The 26,486-nt window shown below is 44.8% G+C and overlaps 1 protein-coding gene across 1 annotated transcript in view; it reads right to left on the bottom strand.

Moving 5' to 3' along the window:
• The window catches only part of GORAB (golgin, RAB6 interacting), a 31,440-nt gene extending 5,615 nt beyond the window's left edge, over positions 1-25,825 (bottom strand). The window contains exons 1-4 of the mRNA XM_077452597.1: positions 25,510-25,825; positions 21,201-21,531; positions 7,545-7,646; positions 4,537-4,677 (exon numbers count right to left, since the gene is read on the bottom strand). Coding sequence (XP_077308723.1) covers positions 4,537-4,677; positions 7,545-7,646; positions 21,201-21,531; positions 25,510-25,567 — 632 coding nt within the window. The 5' untranslated portion in view covers positions 25,568-25,825. The remainder of the gene's footprint in view (positions 1-4,536; positions 4,678-7,544; positions 7,647-21,200; positions 21,532-25,509) is intronic.
• Between the last annotated feature and the right edge of the window lie 661 nt (positions 25,826-26,486).

Raw genomic sequence — 26,486 nt, 5'->3', positions numbered from 1 at the left:
CGTGATCCCGCGTTGTCGCAGCAATGCCAAAACTGGAGCCAATACCTTGGTAAAGACTCGGGGAGCTGATGCCGGGCTGAATGGTAGAGCCACAAACTGATAGTGGGCTTCCCCAACTGCAAAACGCAGAAACTTTTGATGCCGCAGACATATGGGTATGTGCAGGTACGCATCCTGGATGTCCAAGGACGCCAGGGAGTCCCCTTGATGAAGTGCAGCGACTACTGAACGAACTGATTCCATTCTGAACCTCTGCACTTTTACAAAGTGATTGAGGACTTTCAGGTCCAAGATCGGACATACTCCTTCCTTCTTAGGAACCACAAACAGATTTGAGTAGAATCCCTGGAAGCGTTCCAATTCCGGAACTGGTAAATCACCCCTCGACTCAGCAAGTCCCCTACCGCCCCCAATAGGGACTCCCGGCAAACCGGGGATATGGGTATGCTGGAGGGGAAGAATCTGTTTGGTGGCCAAGAGAGAAATTGTATCTCGTAGCCCGTTGAAATCAGATCGCAGACCCATTGGTCGGATAATGGGGAGGACCACCGGGCTGCAAACTCCCGAAGGCGACCCCCCACTCAAGACATGGGTTGGGGCAAACCTTCATGCGGTAGCACTTTTTGTCGCAGGCTTGTAAGGCTTGGGATGGCAGGGACGCTTGTGTCAGTCCGAGGCTGTCCTGTCGGGCTGAGGACGCTTCGCCGAATACCCGGTCGGACGAAAAAGCCATTTGTGAGTGGAAAAAGAGGGCCCTTGTCTGCGGCGTGGCTCCTTAGGCTTCCTGGCTTGTGGGAGTAAGGTACTCTTACCACTGGTGGCATTTTTAATAATGTCATCTAATGGGGCCCCAAAGAGCTGGTCGCCAAGGAAGGGAAGATCAGTCAGGGCTTTTTTGGATGCCTGGTCAGCAGACCAGCATTTTAGCCAAATCAGGCACCGCAGCACCACAGCACCACAGCTGACACTGAAGCCCTGGATAACAAGAGGAGGGTATCCAGGGACGCGTCACAAGCGTACTTGAGGCCTTGCACTAGTTGGTCCGTCAATTCTACGCTGACAGGCGAAGACTTTTGCTCTCCCAATTCACAGTGCAAAAGCTTGGCCCACTCAATCAGTGTCTGTGACACAAGTGCAGATGCCAGTATTGGTCATATGGCGACCCCCACAACCGTAAACAAGGAGCGAGCCACTGCCTCGGCCTTCCTGTCCGTGGGATCCTGGAATGCAGGAGTCCCCTCTACTGGGATTGTGGTTACTTTATTCAACCTGGATACTGGGGGGGGGGGGGGGGTCCACGACTGGAGGAGCCGACCATTTATTGAGAAGGCCTTCCTCAAAAGGGTAACGCACCGCCATGTTTTTGGGGACCGAAAAGGTCCTTTGCGGCCGACCCCATTCCCTGTAGATGAACTTGTCAAAATAAGTCAAATACAGGAACACCTTAGGTGAACCTGCTGGCTTGTGGGACCCAAAGGGGACCGCTACATCAGCGGAGGGGTCCGCTGGCTCCTGGATCTTCAGTGTATCACGTACAGCTGTGATAAGTGTTCCAACCAGCGCCTTGTCGCGCCCGGACCCGGAATCATCCTCGCTGTCCGAATGGTCCTGGTCAGCCTCGTCCGATAGGTCAGAGCAGGGGGTCACCAGCCGCAGCAGGGCCCGAGTCTGCATCAGAGCTCTCCCCAGAGGACGGGGGGGGGCCTTTTTGCGCACTTTTCCTTCCACGTAACCGCCTCTATTTTAGCAACGAATGAATTAAGGACCGCCGTCAGGGTATCCATGGGCACAGCGCTATCCGCAGGTGACCCAGTTGCAATAGCCTGGATTTCGGAGGAAGAAACACCAGTTTCTGAAGCCATGTTGACCCTACCCTGTCTGCCACCTGAAGGGGACATAGGACAGTGAAGGTCCCACCCTCCTGCTGCCGCTGGGTGGGGGGGCAGCGTTCAGGGAATGGCCATCCAGCGTCTTGTATACACAGGGAACACAGGAAACAGTGTGTGAGAGCACATGGCATGCTGTCACAAGAAAGCTGCGGTGAAAAGAGCGCTCAGGCTTAAAAAAAATGGCCGCCAGTGATCTTAATAGGAAAATCTCACAGAAAATGGCAGCTGAAGCTCACGAGGGTAACCTACTCTGCCCTCATCCAAAATGGCCGCTGGTCGGGGGGGCAGATAGGGACGTGGGAAAGGAGAGAAGGAGGTGAGGTGGCCCCCGAATCGATCTCCCCTGGAATGCCCAGCTGCTCAACCCCCCGAAGCAGGGAGCGCCACACTTACTAGTCCTGAAGAGCTGGGAGACATTCCATCACAGACTCACTCCTGCGCAGTTACAGGGTAGCTGCTGGCCTCGGTATACTGTGATCCAGACATCAGTAGCCTGGCCATATGTCTACCCGGAGCATTGAAGCTCACGACCACCTCTGGAGCTTAGGTATGTCGTGGCCTGCCGAGCCTTAGCTGCGACCTGCACACGCTCGATGGCCGGACTGGGGGGGGGGGGGGAACTACAAGGATAACTCAACCAGCCTGTCACCCAGGCGGCAGTTGATGAAAGATCCTGTGATCTTCTATCTTGCGCAAAAGTATAAATCCTGCATCAAAAAAAAATAAAAAAATAAAAATGGACCAAAGGGTCCGCAGGGTTCCTAGGTCATTCTCTTTCACTAGGCTAAATAAAACTGGGGCTGCTGGGGCAGCAGGGAGGGTTGTTAGCACAGGGTCCGCAACCTGGGCGGTACTGCCAATTCTGTGTATTGTGTTACAATGTTGCCTAGTTCTCCTAGTGGCAGGCTAACAAATCCATTTATTTACAGAGAGGAGCTGTGTCGGTCGGTGAATATAAGAGAAACGCTTTTTTTTTTTTTTTTTTTTTTTAAACACAAAGTTGTCCATTTATAAGATACTTCAAATACACAGAATGTACATACCAAAAATTACGCCCCAATATATATTCTGCAACTCCCGAGTATGGCAATACCACATGTGTGAGAGTTTTACACAGCCTGGCCACATACAGAGGCCTAACATGCAGGGGGCACGACAGGTGTTTTAGGGACATACATTTCAAATCTAATTTGACTACTCATTAAACTTTTGTGAGCAAGGGATGGCTGAGCCACGGATGGAGCATGGCTGAGCATGAATGTGGATGGATGGATGAGCCAGGGACGGGCACAGATAAGCGTTGTGGGAACTTCATATCCAGCCCACAGCTTCTCACACACTGTATCGATCGCCGGAGGAGAGGGAAAGAACCGAACCAGACATGCCCCAGTTTGTTTACAAGCGATAACTCCATCATTGGACAGTGATCACGTCACCACTGTCATTGGCCCTTAACCCCAATCCGTGAGCTCGCGACCCACAGCTGAGCACTTAAAGAGCAACGTACCTGTACGCGCTTGTGCCCAGCTGTGCCAGTCTGCCGACGTACATCGGCGTGAGGCGGTCCTTAAGCGGTTAAAGATATACACAGCTGTTAATAAGTTGCGCCGATCACTCTTTATATCATACCCACTTTAAGTTCAATGTATACACTTTTCAGGTCTAGCAGCAATTTATTACTTACTATAAACATACTCACTCATCGTTCACTTTGATAGCGCAAGGGATCTCCCCCTTATTGCTATGGAACATCTTCACATCAATACATTTTTGTGCCTCTGCATTTTTGGAAAGGGTCAGGGACTTTAAATGCAAAACTGTGTTTTTCTTGGTTCAATGGACTTCAAAGGAGAAGCTGCAGAAAAGCATGTTGTGAGTTTTTACTGCGATTTGCGTTTTTTAAATCTGCCCAACAAATTAAATAAAATAAAATAAAAAAAAATAAAAAAAAAACCCCACCTCCAATAAAAACCGCAAATCTCTGCAAAAATTTACACAAATCGCAGCAAAAAAAAAAAAAAAAACAACACAGAAAAAAAAAAAAAAGCACTGCAGGAACGCTCTAAAGCAATGGTTTTCAACTCCTGTCCTCAAGACCCACTAAGAAACCAGATTTTAAGTATTGCCTTGTCTAGATGCAGATTAGAATACTTCAATCACTGAGCAGCAAGTTATATTACCTGTGATATATTTCAGTTATCTTGCAAACATGGCCTGTTAGTGGGTCCTGATGACAGGAGTTGAGAACCACTGCTCTAAAGCAACATGCATACCGTAGATGTGAATCAAGCCTGAGACTGAGAACCAAGCGATCAAACAGAGCTGATTGCTCAGTTCTCGGAGCTCCATGAGCAGAGAGCTGGTGACTGTCAGCAGCTCGCTGAGAGGCTGAGCCAGGTGCCGATCCAGGGTTGTGGGCAGATCCTAACCACGTTGTTGCCATCTTTCCCCAGCCTGAACCGGCACTACATGCTGCTGAAAACAGAACACAGGAGTACAGAACGAACTGCACTCCTGTGATCTACTTTATTTCTCCTTTAAGGAAATGGGGAGGGGAAACAAAAAAAAAAAAAAAAAAAAAATTAAGAAAAGAACAACTTAATTGACATTTTGCATTCTGTAAAATATAAACATCTATACTACTTACCTGGCTTGGGAAAATTCTAAACATGCTTGTTCAATTCTAGTGCGTAGTATGCCAATGTCTGTAGACACCAAATCATCCAGGGCTTGAAGCTGCTTTTGAATTCTCTTGAGTTTCAAAGCTTCTGCCTGAGTTTTTTTTGATCTACATAAAAAGTAAGTAATGAAAATATGCAACCAGAATGTAATATATGCAGTAGCCCTTCTGAAATAAAACCATATAAAAAACATATGGTAGATTTATAGTAATATTCATCCAACATTCACTACATGTGTATCTTCCTGGGGTAATTAACTACAGTTATCACATAAAATATGACCTAATAGCCCTGAGCCCAACATGCAATCTGCTGGCCCTCTACATGGGACCCATGTACTATTGGGCACCAGTAAAGCAGCGGGGTGCTGGGCGATCGACTGCTCTGTGTGTTCCAGCCTCCCTGAAAGGAAAGCTAAACTGGGGGCAGAGTTCTCGCCATCCACCCAGTAACTGACACCAATGTTGGGGGCTATAACTTACTATTGTGCCCGCTGATACCAATGTTGGGGGCTACAGTTGTCCACCAACACAAATGTTGAGGGTTTTTGTGTCTATTGACACTAAAGTTGAGGCTTATTGTGTCCACTGACAAAATTGGTAAGGATTACCGTTCTCCAACTTCTTCAGTGTGCATTAAAATACACTGAAATTGTAGCAGGGACACAATTTGTTTTGAGTAGGTTGCCTAATGAGACATTGCAAGAAAAACATCCCCTCTGGAAGTGTTTGGAAGGGGGGGGGGGGGCGGTTGCACACCTGAGGCCTTCTGTCATTTTCAAGTGGACCACAATTGCCCTATAGTTTACCGTGTTACAGTGTACAAAGTTCCTTACTATGCACTATTACTCCTATACACCTATCCCCATATTCCTTCTACAATCACTCCCCTACAGCAGATTCGCCAAATGGTGTTGAGCGCATACAGTGCCTTGCGAAAGTATTCGGCCCCCTTGAACTTTTCAACCTTTTGCCACATTTCAGGCTTCAAAACATAAAGATATAAAATTTTAATTTTTTGTTAAGAATCACCAACAAGTGGGACACAATTGTGAAGTGGAATGAAATCTTTTGGATATTTTAAACTTTTTTAGCAAATTAAAAACTGAAAAGTGGTGCGTGCAAAATTATTCGGCCCCTTTACTTTCAGTGCAGCAAACTCACTCCAGAAGTTCAGCGAGGATCTCTGAATGATCCAATGTTGTCCTAAATGACTGATGGTGATAAATAGAATCCACCTGTGTGTAATCAAGTCTCTGTATAAATGCACCGGCTCTGCGATAGTCTCAGGGTTCTGTTGAAAGCGCAGAGAGCATCATGAAGACCAAGGAACACACCAGACAGGTCCGTAATACTGTTGGAGAAGTTTAAAGCCGGATTTGGATACAAAAAGATTTCCCAAGCTTTAAACATCCCAAGGAGCACTGTGCAAGCGATCATTTTGAAATGGGAGTATCAGACCACTGCAAATCTACCAAGACCTGGCCGTCCCTCTAAACTTTCAGCTCAGACAAGGAGAAGACTGATCAGAGATGCAGCCAAGAGGCCCATGATCACTCTGGATGAACTGCGGAGAACTACAGCTGAGGTGGGAGAGTCTGTCCATAGGACAACAATCAGTCGTACACTGCACAAATCTGGCCTTTATGGAAGAGTGGCAAGAAGAAAGCCATTTCTCAAAGATATCCATAAAAAGTCTCGTCTAAAGTTTGCCACAAGCCACCTGGGAGACACACCAAACATGTGGAAGAAGGTGTTCTGGTCACATGAAACCAAAATCGAACTTTTTGCCCACAATGCAAAACGATATGTTTCGCGTAAAAGCAACACAGCTCATCACCCTCAACACACCATCCCCACTGTCAAACATGGTGGTGGCAGCATCATGGTTTGGGCCTGCTTTTCTTCAGCAGGGACAGGGAAGATGGTTAAAATTAAGGGGAAGATGGATGCAGCCAAATACAGGACCATTCTGGATGAAAACCTGTTGAGGTCTGCAAAAGACCTGAAACTGGGACAGAGATTTATCTTCCAACAAGACAATGATCCCAAACATACAGCAAAATCTACAAAGGAAGGGTTCCCAAATAAACGTATCCAGGTGTGGCCAAGTCAAATTCCAGACCTGAATCCAATCGAGAATCTGTGGAAAGAGCTGAAAACTGCTGTTCACAAACGCTCTCCATCCAACCTCACTGAGCTCGAGCTGTTTTGCAAGGAAGAATGGGCAAGAATTTCAGTCTCTCGATGTGCAAAACTGATAGAGACATACCCCAAGCGACTTGCAGCTGTAATCGCAGCAAAAGGTGGCTCTACAAAGTATTAACGCAAGGAGGCCAAATAATTTTGCGCGCCCCACTTTTCATTTTTTTATTAGTTAAAAAAGTTTCAAAAACTCTATAGATTTCGTTCCACTTCACAATTGTGTCCCACTTGTTGGTGATTCTTCACAAAAAATAAAAATGTTATGTTATATCTTTATGTTTGAAGCCTGAAATGTGGCAAAAGGTTGAAAAGTTCAAGGGGGCCGAATACTTTCGCAAGGCACTGTATATACATTGTGGTTCAAGACAAGCTCCTACACTCACAGTGTGAGTCTTCCTGTCTGTTCCTTCAAACTGGTCTGCAACAGCATTACAAAAACGCCTTCCAAAGTCCCATTTGGTTTGATAATGAAAGCAGGAGTAAAATGCAGCTCACAGCAGCAGCCATAGTGTACTATATCTATTAAATCAGTCAGGTTAAAGTCAAAACTTTAATAAAGCTTGCATCAGGCACAATCAGTAGGAACACTTGTCATGCAGAACTGCAGATTATTGATGAACTTTTATTCTCTGAAGAGGATTTGGAGGGCAGCAGCAAACAGCTACTTTAAATCTATAGTTCCTTTAATTCTGTGCTTATCAGTACTATGGGCCAACTATGTATAAGTGTATATTCATAAAAAGGATGTTGCATCACAAAGTTTCACTCACTTTTCAGATATGGCTTTTGCAAGCAGCGCTTTCTTGCGCTTATTCTTCTCTTCCATTAAACGTTGCTCCAGTTGAAGATGATCCAAACGAGATTTATCTTTCCTGTTTAATTTCCAAAATATTTTTTTAATTCGGATAATCAAGAAAAAAACATGTGTTATAATTCATTATAGGTTTGGTAAAGTGGATGTAAACCAACAATGGCATTTCATTTTGTTTTCTTTTTTTTATATATTTAATAAAATAGAAGCAAGTGGCGTAGTGGTGTAGTGGTTAGCACTCTCACCTAGCAGTAAGAAGGGTCGCTGGTTCGAATCCCAACCACGACACTACCTTCCTGGAGTTTGCATGTTCTCCCTGTGCCTGCGTGGGTTTTTTCCGGGTACTTTGGTTTCCTCCCACAATCCAAAGACATGCAGGTAGGTTAATTGGCTTCAGTCCAAAATTGACTCTAGTATATGAATGGAGATCTTGGATTGTGGGCTCCTTGAGGGTAGGGACTGATGTGAGTGTGCAATGTACAGGGACAATTGTAGACACTCACTCAGGTTGAACTGGATGGACTGGTGTCTTTACTCAACCTTACTATGAACTACTATGAAACTACTAAAGCTGGAAAGTGCAAAAATCAGGCTCCCTTCTACATAGAAACCAATGAGCCTAGGTTGAACAGGATGGCCTTTTTCAAGCCACGTCCTTACATGCATGAGAAAGCAGTGAAAGGGCGAGGAGTGGGCTTGGGAAAGTAGGGGGTATGGGTATGCGTAGGAAGAAAGTCTCCCCCGAAACCTACAAAAGTCACTTGATGAACCTGGTGTCAAGAGGAGGTACCCAACAGCGCCTTCACCTCACTTGGGGTTAACTTCTCTATCTTGTTGATTTTTTTCCAGTCTGCTTAGCTACAGCAGTGTGGAGGGAGATGACAATATCCCTGAAGTGCAGGGATCATAGGCTTTAGTTGGGCTAAAAGGGTGGTGAAGGACTAATTTTCCAAATAAATGTACGCAAAAGAAAAAAAATAGAGTCCTCAGAGAAAATTTGTTAAACATGTATTTACCTGCTTCATGAAGCTCACAGGGGATGTGGACCAGCAGAGCTTAGCAGAGATACTTTATAGAACTTAGGCAGCATTGCCATTTTAATATTGCAGCAGTCAGACCATGAGAACATTTGATTGCTGCCCAAAAAGTAGGGTGTGAAGTTGAAATTAAAAACGCCTGCTAAATTAGAACAAACAGAGTCCCTAAATATGTAATGGCTCTGGGGGCCCCATTTGAGCCTAAAGCCCCTTTTTAACAAACCCGTTAGGTGAGCCAGCATTGCTATCCCCACAGCTTTGAGATTCGGAAAATTGATTTTCAAGTGGAATAGTTCTCTGTAAATCTCAAATGTTCTAAGAAGGTTGGAGAGCAATATTTAAGGGTTGGGGAGGGAAACCAAATCACCCTTATATGCAGAGACCTTATATGGTGTCACATATTCAGAGGCCTGGAGATATTGAAATTAAGCTGGATTTTGCAAAGAATGAGTTCTATAGTGAGCACAGAGGCTAGGGGAGCGTGGACAGCCTCCCTCGTCCCGTTGGTTATAGTGAAAGGCTTCGAGAGGACCCTGTTGACTTTTACCATGCTCAAATGATAGCAATGTTGTGCCATTTTAACATGTTCCTACCAAGCCCAATATGTTGCAGGAAAGAAGTGATAAAGAACCAAATTAAACTTTATCAAATGATAAATTTCTTAGTGGCAGTCGCAACCAGAACAGAGTTCTAAGAAGAGGTGACTGTGTGGATCAGGTTAAGTACTATGATAGTACTGTCACAAGCCTCACAAGTAGGGATAAAGCCTACTTGATCAAGATGGACTAGTTTGGTGAGCAATAAAAAGGGAGGCAACTTCCGGTTCCGGCGCCACATGAGGAGGAGGTAAGCGGACTCTGCTCCCGCCGCATACCCCCTGAAAACCCGCTATAAAGCAGCGAATAGCCTCGGGGACCCCCCCTGTTCTTTGGGGAAGGTGCTGAGCCGTGGATGGACCGCTTTGTGGAGCGGTCCGGGAACCGATCGCTGACCGCAGCGATGCCCGCGCCGGCGGACACGGCCGCGTCCTTAGGCAATATGGCGCCGATACAAGGCCTTGCTGAGCCATCGCTCGTTCCATCCCTGCTCTCTGGCGCGGAGGCGCCCCATACGGCGGACATAGCCCAGGCAGTTGTGGCTTTATTAACCCCTACCTTAACTGCATCTATAGACTCTGCTATCCAAAAGGCCATGGAACACTACAGAAACGAATTACAGGCCCAGTCACAGCGCTTAACACAGGCAGAGGAAAGGAGCTCCCTCATGGAAGATGACACCACTGCTCAAGCTGCTGCTCTAGCTCGCCTCACACGTACCACCAGAGATCTGTGGATCAAATTGGATGATTTTGAGAACAGAGCAAGAAGGAACAACCTGAGAATAGTGGGTTTGCCTGAATCAGTCACTGCGGGACAGCTCATGGACCTCTGCATGGTTACTATCCCGGCTAGACTAGGCCTCACTACCCCCTGTGTGGTGGAACGAGCACACCGCCTGGGACAGCTCTCTGAACAGCGCAGCAAGCCTAGAGCGGTCATAGCTAGATACCTGAACTATGCAGACAAGCACGCTATCCTGCAAAAGTTTCGCTCTCAACGCACCCTCACGATTGACGGCGTTAATCTACTTTTATTTGCTGATTATTCTGCTGAAGTTATGCGATTGCGTAAAGAATTTTCACCGATCTGTGCCTCTCTCTTTAAGAACCATATTAAGTTTACTTTGGCCTATCCTGCAATATTACATGTTACTCTTCCTAATGGCACTCGCCGCACCTTCAATACACCTTCTGAGGCGGAACGTTTCACCAATTACCCAGCAGACATGGATACCACACGTGACCCTTTGATGGAGAGTCCAACTGCTGACCCTGCCGCGGCCCCCCAGGCCACTACTGCTAACCAGCTGAGCCCCTCCAAACCACCCTACAAAAGGATTCGCTCCACTAATCAGCACCCACGCTCTGAGATCCGCTGACTCTGTCCTTGGAATCCTCCTGGCACTGCGCCCGGATAAGGGTACTGTTTAAAGTGTTTCTCACTTGTTGGTAGTCACAGCTACTACTCTAGCTGTGAGGTCTTCTGTAAGTTGGTTACCTATGATGGTGCCTGTGCACGATTACTTTGTTTGATATGTTATGTTCCACATTTATTTGTTTTTCCCTGGGTCTATTGCCCATTTTTTTTTTTTTTTTTTTTTTTAGCACTTACTTCTAATATACTGTTTAAGCGTGTCAGCCGGCCTATTTCACCTTCCCGATTGGTTGTCCCATTCTTCATATACAGCAAACAGGCTGTACCTTTACAACTTTGGGATTGACCCCCCTTCCCTAACCCCCAAACCTTCCCCCACCCCCAACCCGAGATGCTGCTGACTATTCTCGCTCTTCCCATATCCTTCCCCCTACCCTCGTCCCCCCCCGGGGAACATTATCGGCCTATCCCAGGGGGCTACTGCGCCCACTGGGAGCCGACTACCATAGATGCAACCCATGTGGAAAAAGGTGAAGTGGGCTACGGCTACTCTATGGTGGATACACCTATTATGTTTGGTTACTTTTCATATTGTATGGATCTGTTCACTTTTCCCTGTCTTTTTCTTATCCCATTCCCTTCTCTATCCTGCTACGGCTTATCTTTTCTCTTTCCCTTATACCTCTCCACAAACACCCCTGGGGGTCTCCATATATATGCGCACTCCTGGGATAGATTTGGTCTGTCTCATTGTTAATTTACATTCTCCTCATCTTGATACTACCTCACCTCAAGGCCCCTATGGCTGATGCCTTTAAAGACCGACTGAATGTAGTATCTTGGAATGTTAAAGGCTTACGTTCACCCTCCAAACGCATGAAAATCCTCCGTCATCTGAAGCGATTGAAGACAGATGTGGCGCTCTTACAAGAGACACACCTGACTGACGGAGATTTTTCACGCCTTCGTAAACTGTGGGTTGGCGAAGTATTGGGTTCCCCGGCTGTGGGTCGCAAAGCGGGGGTGATTATTCTGCTTCATAAACAGCTGCAGTACACCACTCGTAATGTACGGGTGGACCCGGGGGGTCGTATGCTCACTTTGCACCTGACACTAGCTTCTAAAGACATTGCTATAACTAATGTATATGCGCCCAACTCCCCAGACTTGTCGTTTTTCGGTGAATTAGGAACTTGGATCTCCCAGGTGTCAGAGACACACCACCTGATAGGAGGGGACTTTAACTCAGTTATGAGTCCCTCTGAGGACAGGACACACACTAACCCCCGCGGGCCTACGCCTTTAACTCAAACTAGAAATGACACCACCCCCCTGGACCGTACGTTCTCGTCACAAAAGTTCACTGATGTGTGGAGATTGTCCCATCCAACGGAGCGTGAATTCACGTTCTATTCACACCCGCACAAGACGTTCTCACGACTTGACTATGTCTTTGTGTCCCCTGCACTCTTGCCGCTGGTGAGGGATTCTGACATCAAGGACATGGCCATTTCCGATCATAGCCCTGTTACGGTTAGCTTGTTGAATGTTAAGCCTTCCTCTTCCTCGCCCATATGGCGTTTCCCCTCCTATCTGGCAAATAATGAGGACTTTAAACACATGTTACTCACTAGTTGGACCGAGTATACAGAGACGAATGGGGAACATATCGCCACCCCAAATCTTTTCTGGGAGGCGGGTAAAGCCTTCCTCCGAGGCAAGATTATGGCTTATGTGACACAATACAAGAGACACTCAAAGCAAAACTATATTCAAGCTAGCGAAAAACTTCGCTCCATGCACCTTGAGCTCCAACATAATCGCACACAGGCTACTGTCAGGTCATGGCAGCTAGCCAAGCAAGACTTTGATCTCTGGGCGGAAAGGCAGGAGCAGATTGCCTCCTCCTATCTGTCCATGCGCCTCCACAAGTATGGCAATAAGGCGGGTAAGCTGTTAGCCAGGCTCTGTTCAGGCTTTAAAAGACCGACCCATATCCATGCTTTGAAACACCCTGACGGATCAGTTGCTACCTCCTCTAAATTGATCAGCCAACTACTAACTGATTATTATTCCTCCTTATATGCAGAGGACCCCATCGACCACTCCGTCGCTGACCAGGTGCTCTCGAGGGTGAATCTGCCACAATTGACTGGACCTCAATTAGAAGCCATAAATGCTCCTGTTACCCTGGAGGACATTAGGGCTACAATAAAATTGATGCCCCCTTCCAAAGCACCTGGACCCGATGGATACTCGGCTGAATTTTATAAACGTACCCGTGACTTTATACCGGCCACTTTATCTAAAGTTTTTACGGCACTATGGGATGGTGGTTCTTACCCCCCTACGGGTTCCCAGGCCTACATCAAGCTAATACCCAAACCGGGTAAAGACCCCTTATGCCCAGGTTCGTATAGGCCCATTTCTCTTATCAATGTAGATGTTAAAATAATGTCCAAAATTATAGCTTCACGGTTAGCTACCATCCTTCCTACACTCCTCCACCAGGCCCAATCAGGGTTCACTACTGGCAGGTCCGCAACACTGAATATCCGCAAGGTGCTTCTGGCACTGGAAAAAGCGAAATTATACCCGGAACAGGATTTAGCCATCATCTCTATTGACGCCGAAAAGGCTTTTGATAATATCAATTTTGCTTGGCTATTTAAGGTACTACGAGCCTTTGGCTTTTCGGGTCCAGTCACGCACTTCCTCTGCCAGATGTACACTGCCCCTACTGCCAGATTAGTTACGCCGGACTTTGTCTCGCCCACCATCTCTCTCACCAAAGGGACAAGACAAGGATGTCCCTTGTCTCCCCTGTTCAATCTAGTAATTGAACCTTTATCTAGGTTATTAAATTCACCGGACGGTATCAGCGGTATTATGGTTGGGGATCAAAATCTTCAATCTGCGTTATTTGCGGATGACATTTTACTCTTTTCGTCTAATCCCCCGGCCGATTTTGTTACACTCCGTGACCTATTTGCAGAATATCGCCTATGTTCGGGATTTCGAATCAATTTTGGTAAAAGTGAGATCTTATCCTTAAATTTGCGAACAGCCATCTCCTGGCAATCTTCCTCGCCTTTTACAATGGCACAACACCACATAACCTACCTGGGAGTGCGCATAGGTCGAGAACCCTCTTCCCTCTATACCCTCAATTACCCACCCTTGATTTCTAAGATTGTACAGGAGTTGGAGACCTGGGCGGGGCTGCCGTTGTCACTCTTTGGAAGATGCCATCTCTTCAAAATGGTTTCCTTTGCGAGGCTGCTCTATCCAATGCAAACCATCCCACTCCTCCTTAAACATTCTGATGTGCAAAAAATACATACAGCTTTATCCGCTTTTCTCTGGGCCAATAAGAAGCCACGCATTGCCCTTCAAAAGTTGTGTCTTCCGAAGCTTGACGGAGGGGCGGGCCTACCCAATCTCCGTTTCTATAACCTTTCATGTCTCCTGAGACAGGGCCTTGACTGGATAGCGGGCAAGTCAAGATATTCCAATCACCATCTCGAAAAGGCGCTGGTACATCCCTACACGCTCTCGGCGATCCTTCACTCCAACGTTCACGTTTTACCACCTCACCTTAAAAGCAACATTCTTATTCGGGACACTGTGGTGGCTTGGAGGGAGGTAAGGAAGCTCCTGGGCTTGCCCACAAATATTTCTGCTCATCTACCTATTCAAGGCAATCCCATGTTTCCGCCTTCTACCATTCATTCAGCTTTTGCTCAATGGGAACAGAGGGGTCTACGTACAGTGGCATCCCTCTACGAGCAGGGGCGAGGAACACTTAGATCCTTTCGATCATTGTCTCAGGAATTCTCACTACCCTCTAATCACTCGTTTTATCATCATCAACTGCTGAGTTACCTGAAATCCATTGGAGGTCTACGTCAAGATTGCCTCCGAAAGTCACCTTTGGACACTATGCTTCGACAGGGCGACTACTCTATTTCGACCCTATATTCCCACCTAATCGACTACCAGGCGGAAAAGTACCACATTGCTCCCTTCAAACAATGGGCTTCGATATTTCATGATACTACCTTGCCTGAAAGGATCCTGAAGGGATACAGACTTGTTTCCAAACTGGTTATCTCAGAAAAGTGGAGAGAAACTCAATTTAAGATCACCCATAGAGCCTACTACCCGTTCCGTACTACCACTAAGGAGCCCTCGGAAGCCAAATGCCCCTGGTGCTCTCAAGATCGACCTACCCTACTACACCGTTTCTGGGACTGCACCTCTATATCTGCATTTTGGGATTCAGTCTTGGACTACATCCACTCGGTTACCGGGACACTGATACCCAAAGACCCGTTGATTTGCCTGTTTAGCTGCGACCCTCTACCCGAGTCGCTAACCTCTCCAAGTCCACTCACCCTCTCACATTGGTCCCACCTATGCCTCCTGGCGGCACGCAGAACTATTATGAATTACTGGATTTCCACGACACCGCCAAGTCTAACTGGAGTTCAACAAACCCTCCTGTCGCTGTTCCACATAGAACGATTTGATGTTATCTCCTCCCAATTTGTTTCCACTCCCCGCTTCTTTACCAGATGGAGAGCTTACATCGAACGATCCTTTACCTCAGAGGAAATAAATAATATAATTTCCCCCTTTCGCTATACCAACTGGTACTTGCAACGAGACATAGGCAATGCATTGGGGAAACTCAAGCTGACATCATTACCGGACCATTTACCTCCCTCACAAGATGCCGCTCTTTTACTAGCTCAATTATCGCTGGACGGGTCTGACCCTACCGTTTCTGCAATGGAGGAACACCATCCCTCAGCTCAACCTTCCACATCTCAATAATTCTTCGTGGACTGGGACCCCGGACTAAGCCAAAGGTTACTGTCCCTTTGTGATCCTCAGTGTAGGAGATTTTCATTTCTGTACTTCTGTATGTATAGATGATATTGTTTCTCATCTTCAAATTCTATTGTGATACCATGCAGCACCTAAATTGTGATGCGATCCTTGTCCCCCAGGGTGTTACCCCCTACCCCCCTATCTCCTTCTCGTTTCTCTTTCTTTCTTTTCCGTTTTCTCCTCTCAACTTCCTTCTCCACTCTCTTCTCTCTTGAAGGATTAAACTGCCTAATAGTTTGGCCCTTGGGGTCGATGGAGCGTTTTGCTCCTTCTATTTTAAGCTGCTCTGATGTTTCATGTTGTTACTGCTTCAGAAAGATACTGTCCACTTCGACTGTCATTTAATTGTTTACATTTATCTTGTTTGTTCAATAAAAAAATATATTTAAAAAAAAAAAAAAAAAAAAAAAAAAAAAAAAGGGAGGCAGTGGGCCAGTACTTTTGTAAACAATTTGAGGTCTAGGTTCTGAAAGGAGATGGGGCGGAAGCTAGCACACATCAGATCTTTTCCATCTATTGGGAGTATGATTATATAGGCCTGGAGAGAGTTCAATGTTCTGTGGGGTTTTGGGTCAATACATTCAGAGCCTTCATAATGTGTGCAGTAAGATGCAAGGAGTAGTTTGCAGTAGTGTATTGTGAAGCCACCCAGCCCGTGGTGATTTAATCAGGTTTAATGGACTGGATCGCTCTCTGAATCTTATCCATCGTAATAGGCAAGTCTAGCTTCGAATGTAAGGAAGGCTCCAATTACGGTAGGTGGAAGGAAAGAAGGTATGCCTTAGTTTGCTCAATTGGGGCCTGGCATGACCCTGATGAAGCATATAACTGGAGATTGTATAACAGAATATAAATCCCCAAATGCATTAGCTCTTTGAGGTGATGGACTTTCTTTCCCTTGGAGCCAACAATGGGGAATACAAGATGAAGCCCATGGTCCTGAGAAGTCCCCACCAGAAATAGCCCACATTTATTGCCATGTTTGTAATCGAGGCAGCAGCAGCATGCAAAAGCTGGTAAAGACTTGATTGAAAGCTAAAATTACTACTTAAAAATATTAAAATGAACATTCACCATTTCCCCAAGGTTCAGTTTAATGGCAACATAAAATCATTATACATACAGATACATGTCAAACAATTAGAATATCAAAAGGTTAACCAGTTGAAGGCCAGGCATTTTCTGGCACTTTGTTTACATGTGAAAATCATTTTTTTTGCTAGGATTTAAAATTAGTTAGAACCCCCTAACATTATATTTTTTTTTTTAAAGCAGAGGCCCCATAGAATAAATTGGTGGGTTTTTCAATTTGTGTCACATGGTATTTGCGCAGTGGTTTTCCAAAACACAGTTTTTCAGGAAGAAAAAAAAAAACCCACACTTTAAAATTTGAATGCAAAAAAATATATATTTTTTTTTGTAAAATATAAAAGATGTCACGCCAAGTAAATACACATCAAACAGGTCATGCTTTAAAATTGTGCACGCCTGCACCATGGCGACAAATGACCTATTATTTTACTATCCATAGGTGACACTTTAAAAGCCTTTAACCACTTAAGCCCCGGACCAATTGTCAGCCTAAGGACCAGAGGTCTTTTTACAATTTCACACTGCATTGCTTTAACTGGTAATTGCGCGGTCATGCAATGTTGTACCCAAATGAAATTTGTGTCCTTTTCTTCCCACAAATAGAGCTTTCTTTTGATGGTATTTGATTGCCTCTGCGATTTTTTTTTTTTTTACGATATAAAAAAGGAAAAAGACTGACAATTTTGAAAAAAAAAAAAAAACATATTTTCTTCTTTGTTATAAGAAAAATCGAATAAACTCAAAATTTTAGTCATACATTTAGGCCAAAATGTTTTCAGCCACAAGTCAATAAGCGTATATTTATTGGTTTGCGCAAAAGTTATAGTGTCTACAAACTAGAGTACATTTTCTGGAATTTACACAGCTTTTAATTTATGACTGCCTATCTCATTTCTTGAGGTGCTAAAATGGCAGGGCAGTACAAACCCCCCCTCAAATGACCCCATTTTGGAAAGTAGACACCCCAAGGAAATTGCTGAGGGGCATGTTGAGCCCATTGAATATTTTGTTTTTTGTCCCAAGTGATTGAATAATGACAAAAAAAAAAAAAAGTTTACAAAAAGTTGTCACTAAATGATAAATGATACATTGCTCACACATGCCATAGTTATATGTGGAATTGCACCCCAAAATATATTCTGCTGCTTCTCCTGAGTACAGGGATACCACATGTGTGGGACTTTTTTGGAGCCTAGCCGCTTACAGCACCCCAAAAACCAATCATCGCCTTCAGGATTTCTAAGGGTGCAAATTTTTGATTTCACTCCTCATTACCTATCAAAGTTTTGAAGGCCATAAAATGCCAAAATAGCACAACCCCCCCCCCCATTGACCCCATTTTGGAAAGTAGACACCCCAAGCTATTTGCTGAGAGGCATGTTGAGTCCATGGAATATTTCATATTTTGCCGCAAGTTGCGGGAATATTACAAACTTTTTTTTTTGCACAAAGTTGTCTCTAAATGATATACTGCTCACACATGCTATGGGCATGTGTGAAATTATACCCCAAAATACATTCTGCTGCTTCTCCTGAGTATGGGGATACCACATGTAGGGGACTTTTTGGGAGCCTAGCCGCGTACAGGACCCCGAAAACCGAGCACCGCCTTCAGGATTTAAATATAAAACTCTACCAAAAAAAAAAAAAACTGTTAGCGATCGCAGGGATCAGGCCTGACTCTGCAAACGCTGCAGTTATGTGTTTTGTAAGTGACAGTGATCAATCGATACTGCACTTGGGTGGGCTGGGCGGAGGGGCAAAATGCAGGTGCTAGCAGGCATCTGGGCTGATGCCGCTAACAATTTTTTTGGAACCCTAAACTGCTGGGGGGTGCTAGTATAGATCTGATCAGATATTGATCTGTCCAGATACACTACCACTACAGGAGGTGTATGCTTTGCGCGTGGGCGTTAGTGGTACTGGCACTAACCTAGCGCTGCCTGGGGCGGCACAGGCCCTATCTGACCCTAAAACCTAATTGATATCACCCGCCGGGTGATCAGGGGGTTAAACCTTTATTGGGTAATAAATGGTGGGTGCCCTGATGCTATAAAAAGCAAACTAACTAACCAGAGTCACCCGTAACACTTATACAGTGATCACTGGTGAAAGGGTTAACTAGGGGCAATCAGGGGGTTAAAACCTTTATTAGGTAGTATATGAGGGTCCGACGCTATATAAAAACCTGACGGGGAACCTAAATAACTAACTAACTGGCTAACCAGTGTCACCAGTGACACTTATACGGTGATCACTTGTGAAAGGGTTAACTCTAGGGGCAATCAGGGGGTTAAAACCTTTATTAGGTAGTATATGGGGGTACCTAATGCTACAAAAACCTGGCGGTGAACCTAAAAAATAACTAGCTACCTAGCGGCAACAGTGACACTAATGCAGCGATCAGAAAAACGATCGCTTAGTGACACTGGCAAAAGGGGGTGAAAGGGTTAACTCTAGGGCCAATCAGGGGGGTTAAAACCTTTATGGGGGGGTAGGGAGCTACCCTGGACCTATCATTAACTGCCCTGATACTTTTTACAGTCACAACTGACACTAAATGCAGTGATCAGTAAATAAATGAACACTGCAATCAGTGACACTATGACTGGGGGGGGGGGGGCAGTGTGCCTATGTGTACCTACATGTCAGTGTAGTGTTGGTGCACTATGTCTTCTCTCCTCGCCGTCCGGTCAAAACGACCGTCCCGAGGAGAGTGACATCACTTCCTCCTGCCTGTGTTTACACTACACAGGCAGGGGAAGCTTCTCATTCGCCAGGAGCGATTCAGAGGGGATGGCCAGAAACCAAGGGCCATCCCCTCATCCTGGATCGCTCCTGAAGCGAAATGGACCACCGCAGCCAGCGGGAGGGGGTCCGATCGGACCCCCCACCCGCTGGAAGGCAAGCACGTACGGGTACGCAATTGTGCCTGTCCGTGCCATTCTGCCGACGTATATTTACATGCAGCGGTCCTTAAGTAATTAAAAGGTACCGCTTTAGATGTACAGAGGAGGTCTAGTGCTAGAATTACTCCCCATGATCTGAAATTTGCAGTGATGCGTGGGATGCTTTGCGCGCTGCACTTTTATATTTTATTGCTGTCACAATTACTCTTTGTAGAGGGATCTGAGATATCTATGAAAAAAAAAAATCCTATTATATATATTTTTTATTTCTAAAATTTGTTTTAACTGACATCAGAATCATACTTTGCATATGAACTAAACAAAAAGGAAATACAATGTAAAAATTATTTTGCCATAAGGGTTTAATCCAACTTCCATGGTAATTGAAAACAACCAAATAATATCATTTGATAACATGGGCATACAATATTTTACCAAAAGTCCATAAAGACATGGATGAGAGAGTTTGGGGTGGAGGAACTTGACCGGCCTGCACAGAGTCCTGACCTCAACTCGATAGAATACCTTTGGGATGATTTATAGACTGAGTCAGGCTGCCTTGTCCACATCAGTGCCTGACCTCACAAATGCACTTCTGGAAGAATGATCAAACATTTCCCTAGACACACTCCTAAACCTTTTCATAGAGCTGCACGATTCTGACTAAAATGAGAATCACAATTTTTTTGCTTAGCAGATAGATCACGATTCTTGCGGCATAACATTATCTTTCGCATAAAAAAAAAAAAAAAAAAAAAAAAAAAAAAGACGAAGGGCTAACTTTACTGTTTTTTTTTTTTTTTTTTTTTTTTTTTATAATTCATTGAAGTGTATTTTTTCTCAAAGAATTGCATTTGAAAAGACTGCTGGGCAAATACAGTGTGCAGCAATTGACATTTTATTCCCTAGGGTCTCTGCTAAAATATATATAATGTTTGGGGGTTCCAAGTAATTTTCTAGCAAAAAATATTGATTTTAACTTAAGAACAAGTGTCAGAAAAAGATTTAGACTTTAAGTGGTTCAACTTCCTGCATTTAAACATTGTTAAAAACTTGGCAGACTGCCTGGATTTTTTCTTTACACACAAGTTTATCCCTTTGATCTAAGAAGGAATAGTTAGTTACAATGTTTCATGTTAAAAACTTGGCAGACTGCCTGGATGTTTTCTTTTGACAGCTGAGTGAGTAGATAAGTCTCTCCACTTGTTATATGAAAGAATCGGCAAACTCTGCAATAGAGATCCTGGGGGAGGGGTATGCATCGGACTGATTCCGTCGGACCTAATTTTCCAACATGTTGGAAATATTTCCCGACCAACTGGGCCGGTCAGACATGCTCCGATCAGGTGTAGCAAATTTTGATCGGACCAAGTGCCACGCATGCTCAGATCAAATTCCTACATCAAAGCTATTGGCTACTAGCCTGAATGTAGTCCCATCGTAACAAAATTATGCCATCACGTTCTGAAAGATCGGATTTTTCGACAACTTAGTCGGACCGTGTGTATGCAACAGTTTCGGACAAGATCCGACAGATTTGGTTGTCGAAATCTTCGACCGTGTGTACAGGGGCTAAGACTGGGATGCCATTAAAGTTCATGTGTGTGTATAAAGACAGGCGTCACAATACTTTTGGTAATATAGTGTATGACCTACTAACACATGTGAAGTGTGATTTTTTTTTTTTAAAGAAAAAAGACTTACTAACAGTTCCATCTCCATTTTAAATAGCTGTTCATCTGGTTCTTCGACATTCTTCTGCTGTGGCTCAGATTTGTTGTCTTTGTCCTTTATCATCGATGCTTCTGGGAGTTTTTGCAATTTGTGTGAGCTGGGCATCGGAGCCACACTTTGAGCCATCTTTGGTTTGGGCTCTACACATGTTGCTTTGCCTGGATTCTTCAGAGCCCTTTTCTGATTTGGTGCCTGAAGACTTTTCTTTCCTTGAGTTGGCTCCTGGGCACTTCTCTTGCCAGGAGGTTGAGGGGAGCTTAAAAATGCTTCAGGGGGACATGCTTGTTTCAGATTGTGTGATGTATCTGTTAACAAAAAGTGAAGCGTTTTGTTAAAGTTATGTCAAAAGGTTAACAAATATTTGCATTCTCTGCATTAGGTTAAAAAACAAATATATCATCTTTTATATGCAGTCTGCCCTCCCTAAATAAATACTTACCTGAGCTCAATCTCAATCCAGCAGCAGTGCTGCTCTCTCTCCTCATAGGCTCAGATAGAGCAGAATGGCCCCTGCTGCTGTCAGGCAAAGCCAATGAGCAGAGAGCAGGGGGTGGAGCCAAGCCGCACCGTGTGTGTTTTTTGGAGACAATCAGCTCGGAAGCAAGCCCGCATGTCTGCCCCCCATAGCAAGCACTTGCTATGGTGGCAGACACTGATGAAGAGCGAAGAGAGCAGATGAGGAATCCCTGAAGAGGAGGATCAGGGCCTCTCTGCGGAAAACCATTGCACAGAGCAAGTATGTATAACATTAAAGTGGTTATAAAGGCAGAAGGTTTTTTACCTTCATGAATTCTATGCATGGAGTTAAAAAGCCTTCTGTGTTCAGCAACCCCCCCCAATACCCATTGAGCCCAATATCTATCCAGCGATGTCCACGAGTGCCTCGGCCGCCCAGGACTCTCCCTCTTGATTGGCTGAGACAAAGCAGTGGCGCCATTGGCTCCCGCTGCTGTCAAAGTCAGTTAGTCAATCAGGAGAGAGGGGGCAGGGCCGAAACAGGGCTCTGTGTCCGAATGGACACAGGAAGCGGTGACTGGACTCTGGTGCCCCCATAGCAAGCTAATTGCTGTGGGGGCACTTGACAGGAGGGAGGGGCCAGGGGCACCAAAAAGGGATCAGAGAAGAGGAGGATCCAGGCTGCTCTTTGCAAATCCACTGCACAGAGCAGGTAAGAATAACAGGTTTATTATTTGTATATAAAATAGACTTTACAATAATTTTATTTATAAAATAGTAAGCAAATACCTTTGAAATTGCAGTACACCTCAGTAATGAAGACAGAATCAGAATAGTCTGAACACAAATTTTTGATTTGTCTGAATATTTGCACACAAACATCCAAGATCTGAGAAAAAAAATGTGCAACCCATGATTCCAAGCAATCGTGTTTCAGGAATGATATCCGTAGACTGAAGTACCTGCTGATATTGCGCCCCTGATTTCTTAAGCTGGCTATATAATAGTAGAATTTGTTACAAACATTTATTTTTAAGAGTGTTTCTTCGATTCTATAATAGTTGGTGGGGTCAAATACTGTAGGCATTTTCGACCATCGTTACAAGATATTTTTAAGACGCAGGATGAAGAATTTTTTAGTGAATGTGAGATATATGTGTAGGAAAGTCCATTTGTTCCAAAAATGAATGAAAAGCAAATAAGATCTTGAAGTACTTTTGAACATCTATCAAGTTATCCAATGCTTTTGTATAAATGTTTATTCACAAATCTACTAGTGCATGGCCAATGGAACATTTTACTATGTTAGTAAAATAAGTTTGCGTTAGAATTGATGTGACAGGTTAGGACCACAAACAGCCCCACAATCAACAGTGCATGTCAATGCATGCCAACTACAACAGAAGTGAGATGAATCCAGCCCGAGGCTGGAATCACACCAAATTCACTACGTTTAGCATATATATGCATTAAATATAATGTGTTAACATGCCTTTTTTTTCCACAAAATATTACTATATTTTGTGGTTAGCATTCCTTCATACACACCAGTTTCTAGGACACAGCAGACGCTGAACACAGTGTTCCTGTGACATGCACGGCTTTTGAATGAGGGAATGCGCTCTGTGATGCTGGGGGCAATGTCCGCTGCGTCCTAGCAACTAGCCAAAACAGGTTTTCTTCATCAGGAGATAATAGTTAAAGTCATAAAAAGTGATAGTAAAGTCACTTTTTTTGCTAAATGAGATTAGAGTTCTAAAAAGGAGAGAGATTGTAGCTCTAAATGGGAAAGCACACATAGTGATGACTCCAGCAGGAGCCCCTCAACCTTTACCAGGCTCTCCCATTCCACCGGGAAGCTGGGGACAGATGTCACCTCATAGACGGAGAAGAATGGAAGAAACTGAAGTTCCCTCCCCTCCTTCCCTGACGTCACAAGCTGGAAGAAGGGAGGACTTCATCACTTGTTATTGTGGTTTCTTGGCAAGCTGTTACTGTCTTATACAACATCTGATCAAACCAATCTCAGTTTGATCAAATGCTTTGGAGGCCAGGAGGAGAGATATGGGGTCTAACACACCTGAGAACGCTACATAAAGAGGACTTGTCATGACCCATGCTATCCCAAGGGATGTTGTTCGTCCCTTGGGATAACACTGAAGTTGATCCAAAAGAAAATAAAGTGACATTGTAAAAATAAATGATATACACCAACTCGGGAAAGCCTGTACTGTCTTTGATAAGACTTTGTTTGCTATGTTTGGATGCTATGTGGTATTTTACACTACATTTTCCTATGCAACTCCTTTATGAACATGCTGACTTTTCTATTTCCCATGTATTGTAAAAAATTCTATTAAAAAAAAAAAAAAAAAAACATTTATTTTATTTAAAGTGCCCCCATCTCCCTGTGTTTACACACAATGCACACACGAAGGTTCAACATGCATATGTAAACGACGATCAGCATGCGCAAGGTATCGGCATGAAGGACGGAGCAAGAGCAATAAGTCAAGGGCTAGACCCCCAGAGAAAGATCTTGGCTCCTCCTGCATAAGCCATATATTGGATGTATACAGCAGCTGCAAGTCATGTGACAGGCCTGAAGATCTTTCCAAATAGTCATTTGCAACACTTTTTCTTATAAAAGACTAATGCACAAATGTTATCCCGTCTATAAAATAGTGGATAGATTTATTGCATTTTTATTATTATTTTTTAAATTTTTCTTTTTTATTATTAATGGCGGTGATCTGCGATTTTTATTGTGACTGCAACACTGCAGTGGACACATTGTACACTTTTGACACTATTTTGGAACCATTGGCATTTATACAGCGATCAGTGCTATAAAAAAATGCACTGATTATTGTGTAAATGTCACTGGCAGGGAAGGGGTTAAACACTAGGGAGGCGCTCAAGGTGTTAAGTGTGTTCCCTGGGCATGTTCTAACTGTAGGGGGTGAGGGGGTGAGGGGGGGGGGGGGGTGGGCTCACTAGAATATGACAATGATCACTGCTCCCGATTACTGGGAGCAGTAGATCCCTGTCATGTTGCTAGGCAGAACAGGTAAATGCCTTGTTTACATCTCATCGTTCTGCCTCTCCATGTCACAATCGTGGGCCACCAGTGGACGTCAAGTCTGCGGGCACACTCATGTGCCCTGCCGATGACGCAGCAACGTACGGGTATGTGATTTTGCGCATCTGTGCCACTTGCTGACGTATATATGCGTGAGCCGGTCGGCAAGCGGTTAAAGGGACATCTACATTGATAAGCAGGGCACTGATTATCAGTGCAGTCCCAACAGTCCTGCCAATTAGCGCCTCCTCATCAGTGTCACCCATCAGTGCTGCCTATGCATTATTCTCAATAAATGCAACGCGTTCTCTGAGGACAAGGTAAAGAGATCATGCGGTTACCATCCTGTCAAACCAGTGAATGCTTTGTATTTATTGAAAATAACGGAAGGCGTTTCCTGAATAACGGCGTGCTGAGCAGGCGCCCTTCTGTGGTGTCCTCCAGGCAGCGGCTCACCTCAGGTCCCAGAAGACAGTGAGGACCACTATAGAGATCCTAGGCTTCCACTGGCCGGGTATGGAATATGGACGGGACCACACTGCGCCAATCTAACCATCTACAAAACAGTCATCCCTGGAATTCAGATAAACACCTAGAGAAGACAGAAACCATTCAGTGTTAGATGTACAGGGCTCCCCCTATAGATGGGGTGTCACATCTCCCCCTCACACTGGTCTGGTCACCCCATGTACAGAGCAGGAAACCTTCCATACCAGCAGACATTCTACACACACTATTCATGTACCTTGCTGCTGTCTGAGTCTCCTGAGATCAGCCTCTGAAAATCCAGCCCAGCCCGCCATGTCCGCCCTCTTCGGGTCACCCCCCGGCCTCTCACAGATCTCTCCGTACACTTCCACTTGTCTCTCCGCTCTGCCACGTCACACCCCCATTCATAGAACCCGGGCCGATGTTTCATCAGATTAGGCGACTCGTCAGAATGTGAAACGGAAGTGATGTTTCGTTGCCGCCATCTTGCTACACCCCATATTCCGCCCCTGTAAAAATACACTGATAAGAGGAAAAGCGGACATCTTGTTAACCCACCGGAGTCTTGCATTTTACACTTATTTTACAGTGAGTTTATATAGTGAAATGCAGTAGTTAAAACGCCGCCTGACTGGTTAGATGTTGAATTTTAAAAGCAGCGGCGAACCTGCTGGTCTCACAGGTTTACTAATCTGGCAGACGTTCGCTGCTTTTAAAATTAAACAGCTAAACTTTCAGACGGAGTTTTAAGCACTGTATTTCACTGTATAAACTCACGTTACTGTTAAAAATAAGTGTAAAAATGCAAAACTCCGGTGGGTGTAACAAGATGTCCGCTTTCCCATTCTCACTGTATCCTTACTGCAGAGGAGTACGGGGTGTAGAAAGGTGGGAGCGACGGAACGTCACTTCCGTTGCACATTCTGACGGGTCGCCGAATCTGACGAAACACTTGGCTGTCTGCGCTGCCTGACGGAGACCGGAAGCTGGGAAGGATGCTGGAGTTCTGATTGGATGGCTTGTCATGTCTGACAATGAATTGGTATAGAGTGTTGAAAGGCTGCTCTGTGGAAATATAAACTAAGAGCAAATACCAATATAAACTTACCAACAATATTTAAAGTAGAAAGACGAAAGCTTTTTATGTTTTTCTAATTTCCGATACAGTAGTGGAGGGTTATAATTAGGGATGAGCTCAGGCGTGTTTGGATTCTACTCTAAACCCACCAGGAA

Source organism: Lithobates pipiens, unplaced genomic scaffold (assembly GCF_037356315.1).
Source record: "Lithobates pipiens isolate NorthernLeopardFrog02 unplaced genomic scaffold, aLitPip1_a1.2 Scaffold_23, whole genome shotgun sequence".
Classification (NCBI taxonomy): domain Eukaryota; kingdom Metazoa; phylum Chordata; class Amphibia; order Anura; family Ranidae; genus Lithobates; species Lithobates pipiens.
This window is presented reverse-complemented; position numbering and strand designations above follow the sequence as displayed.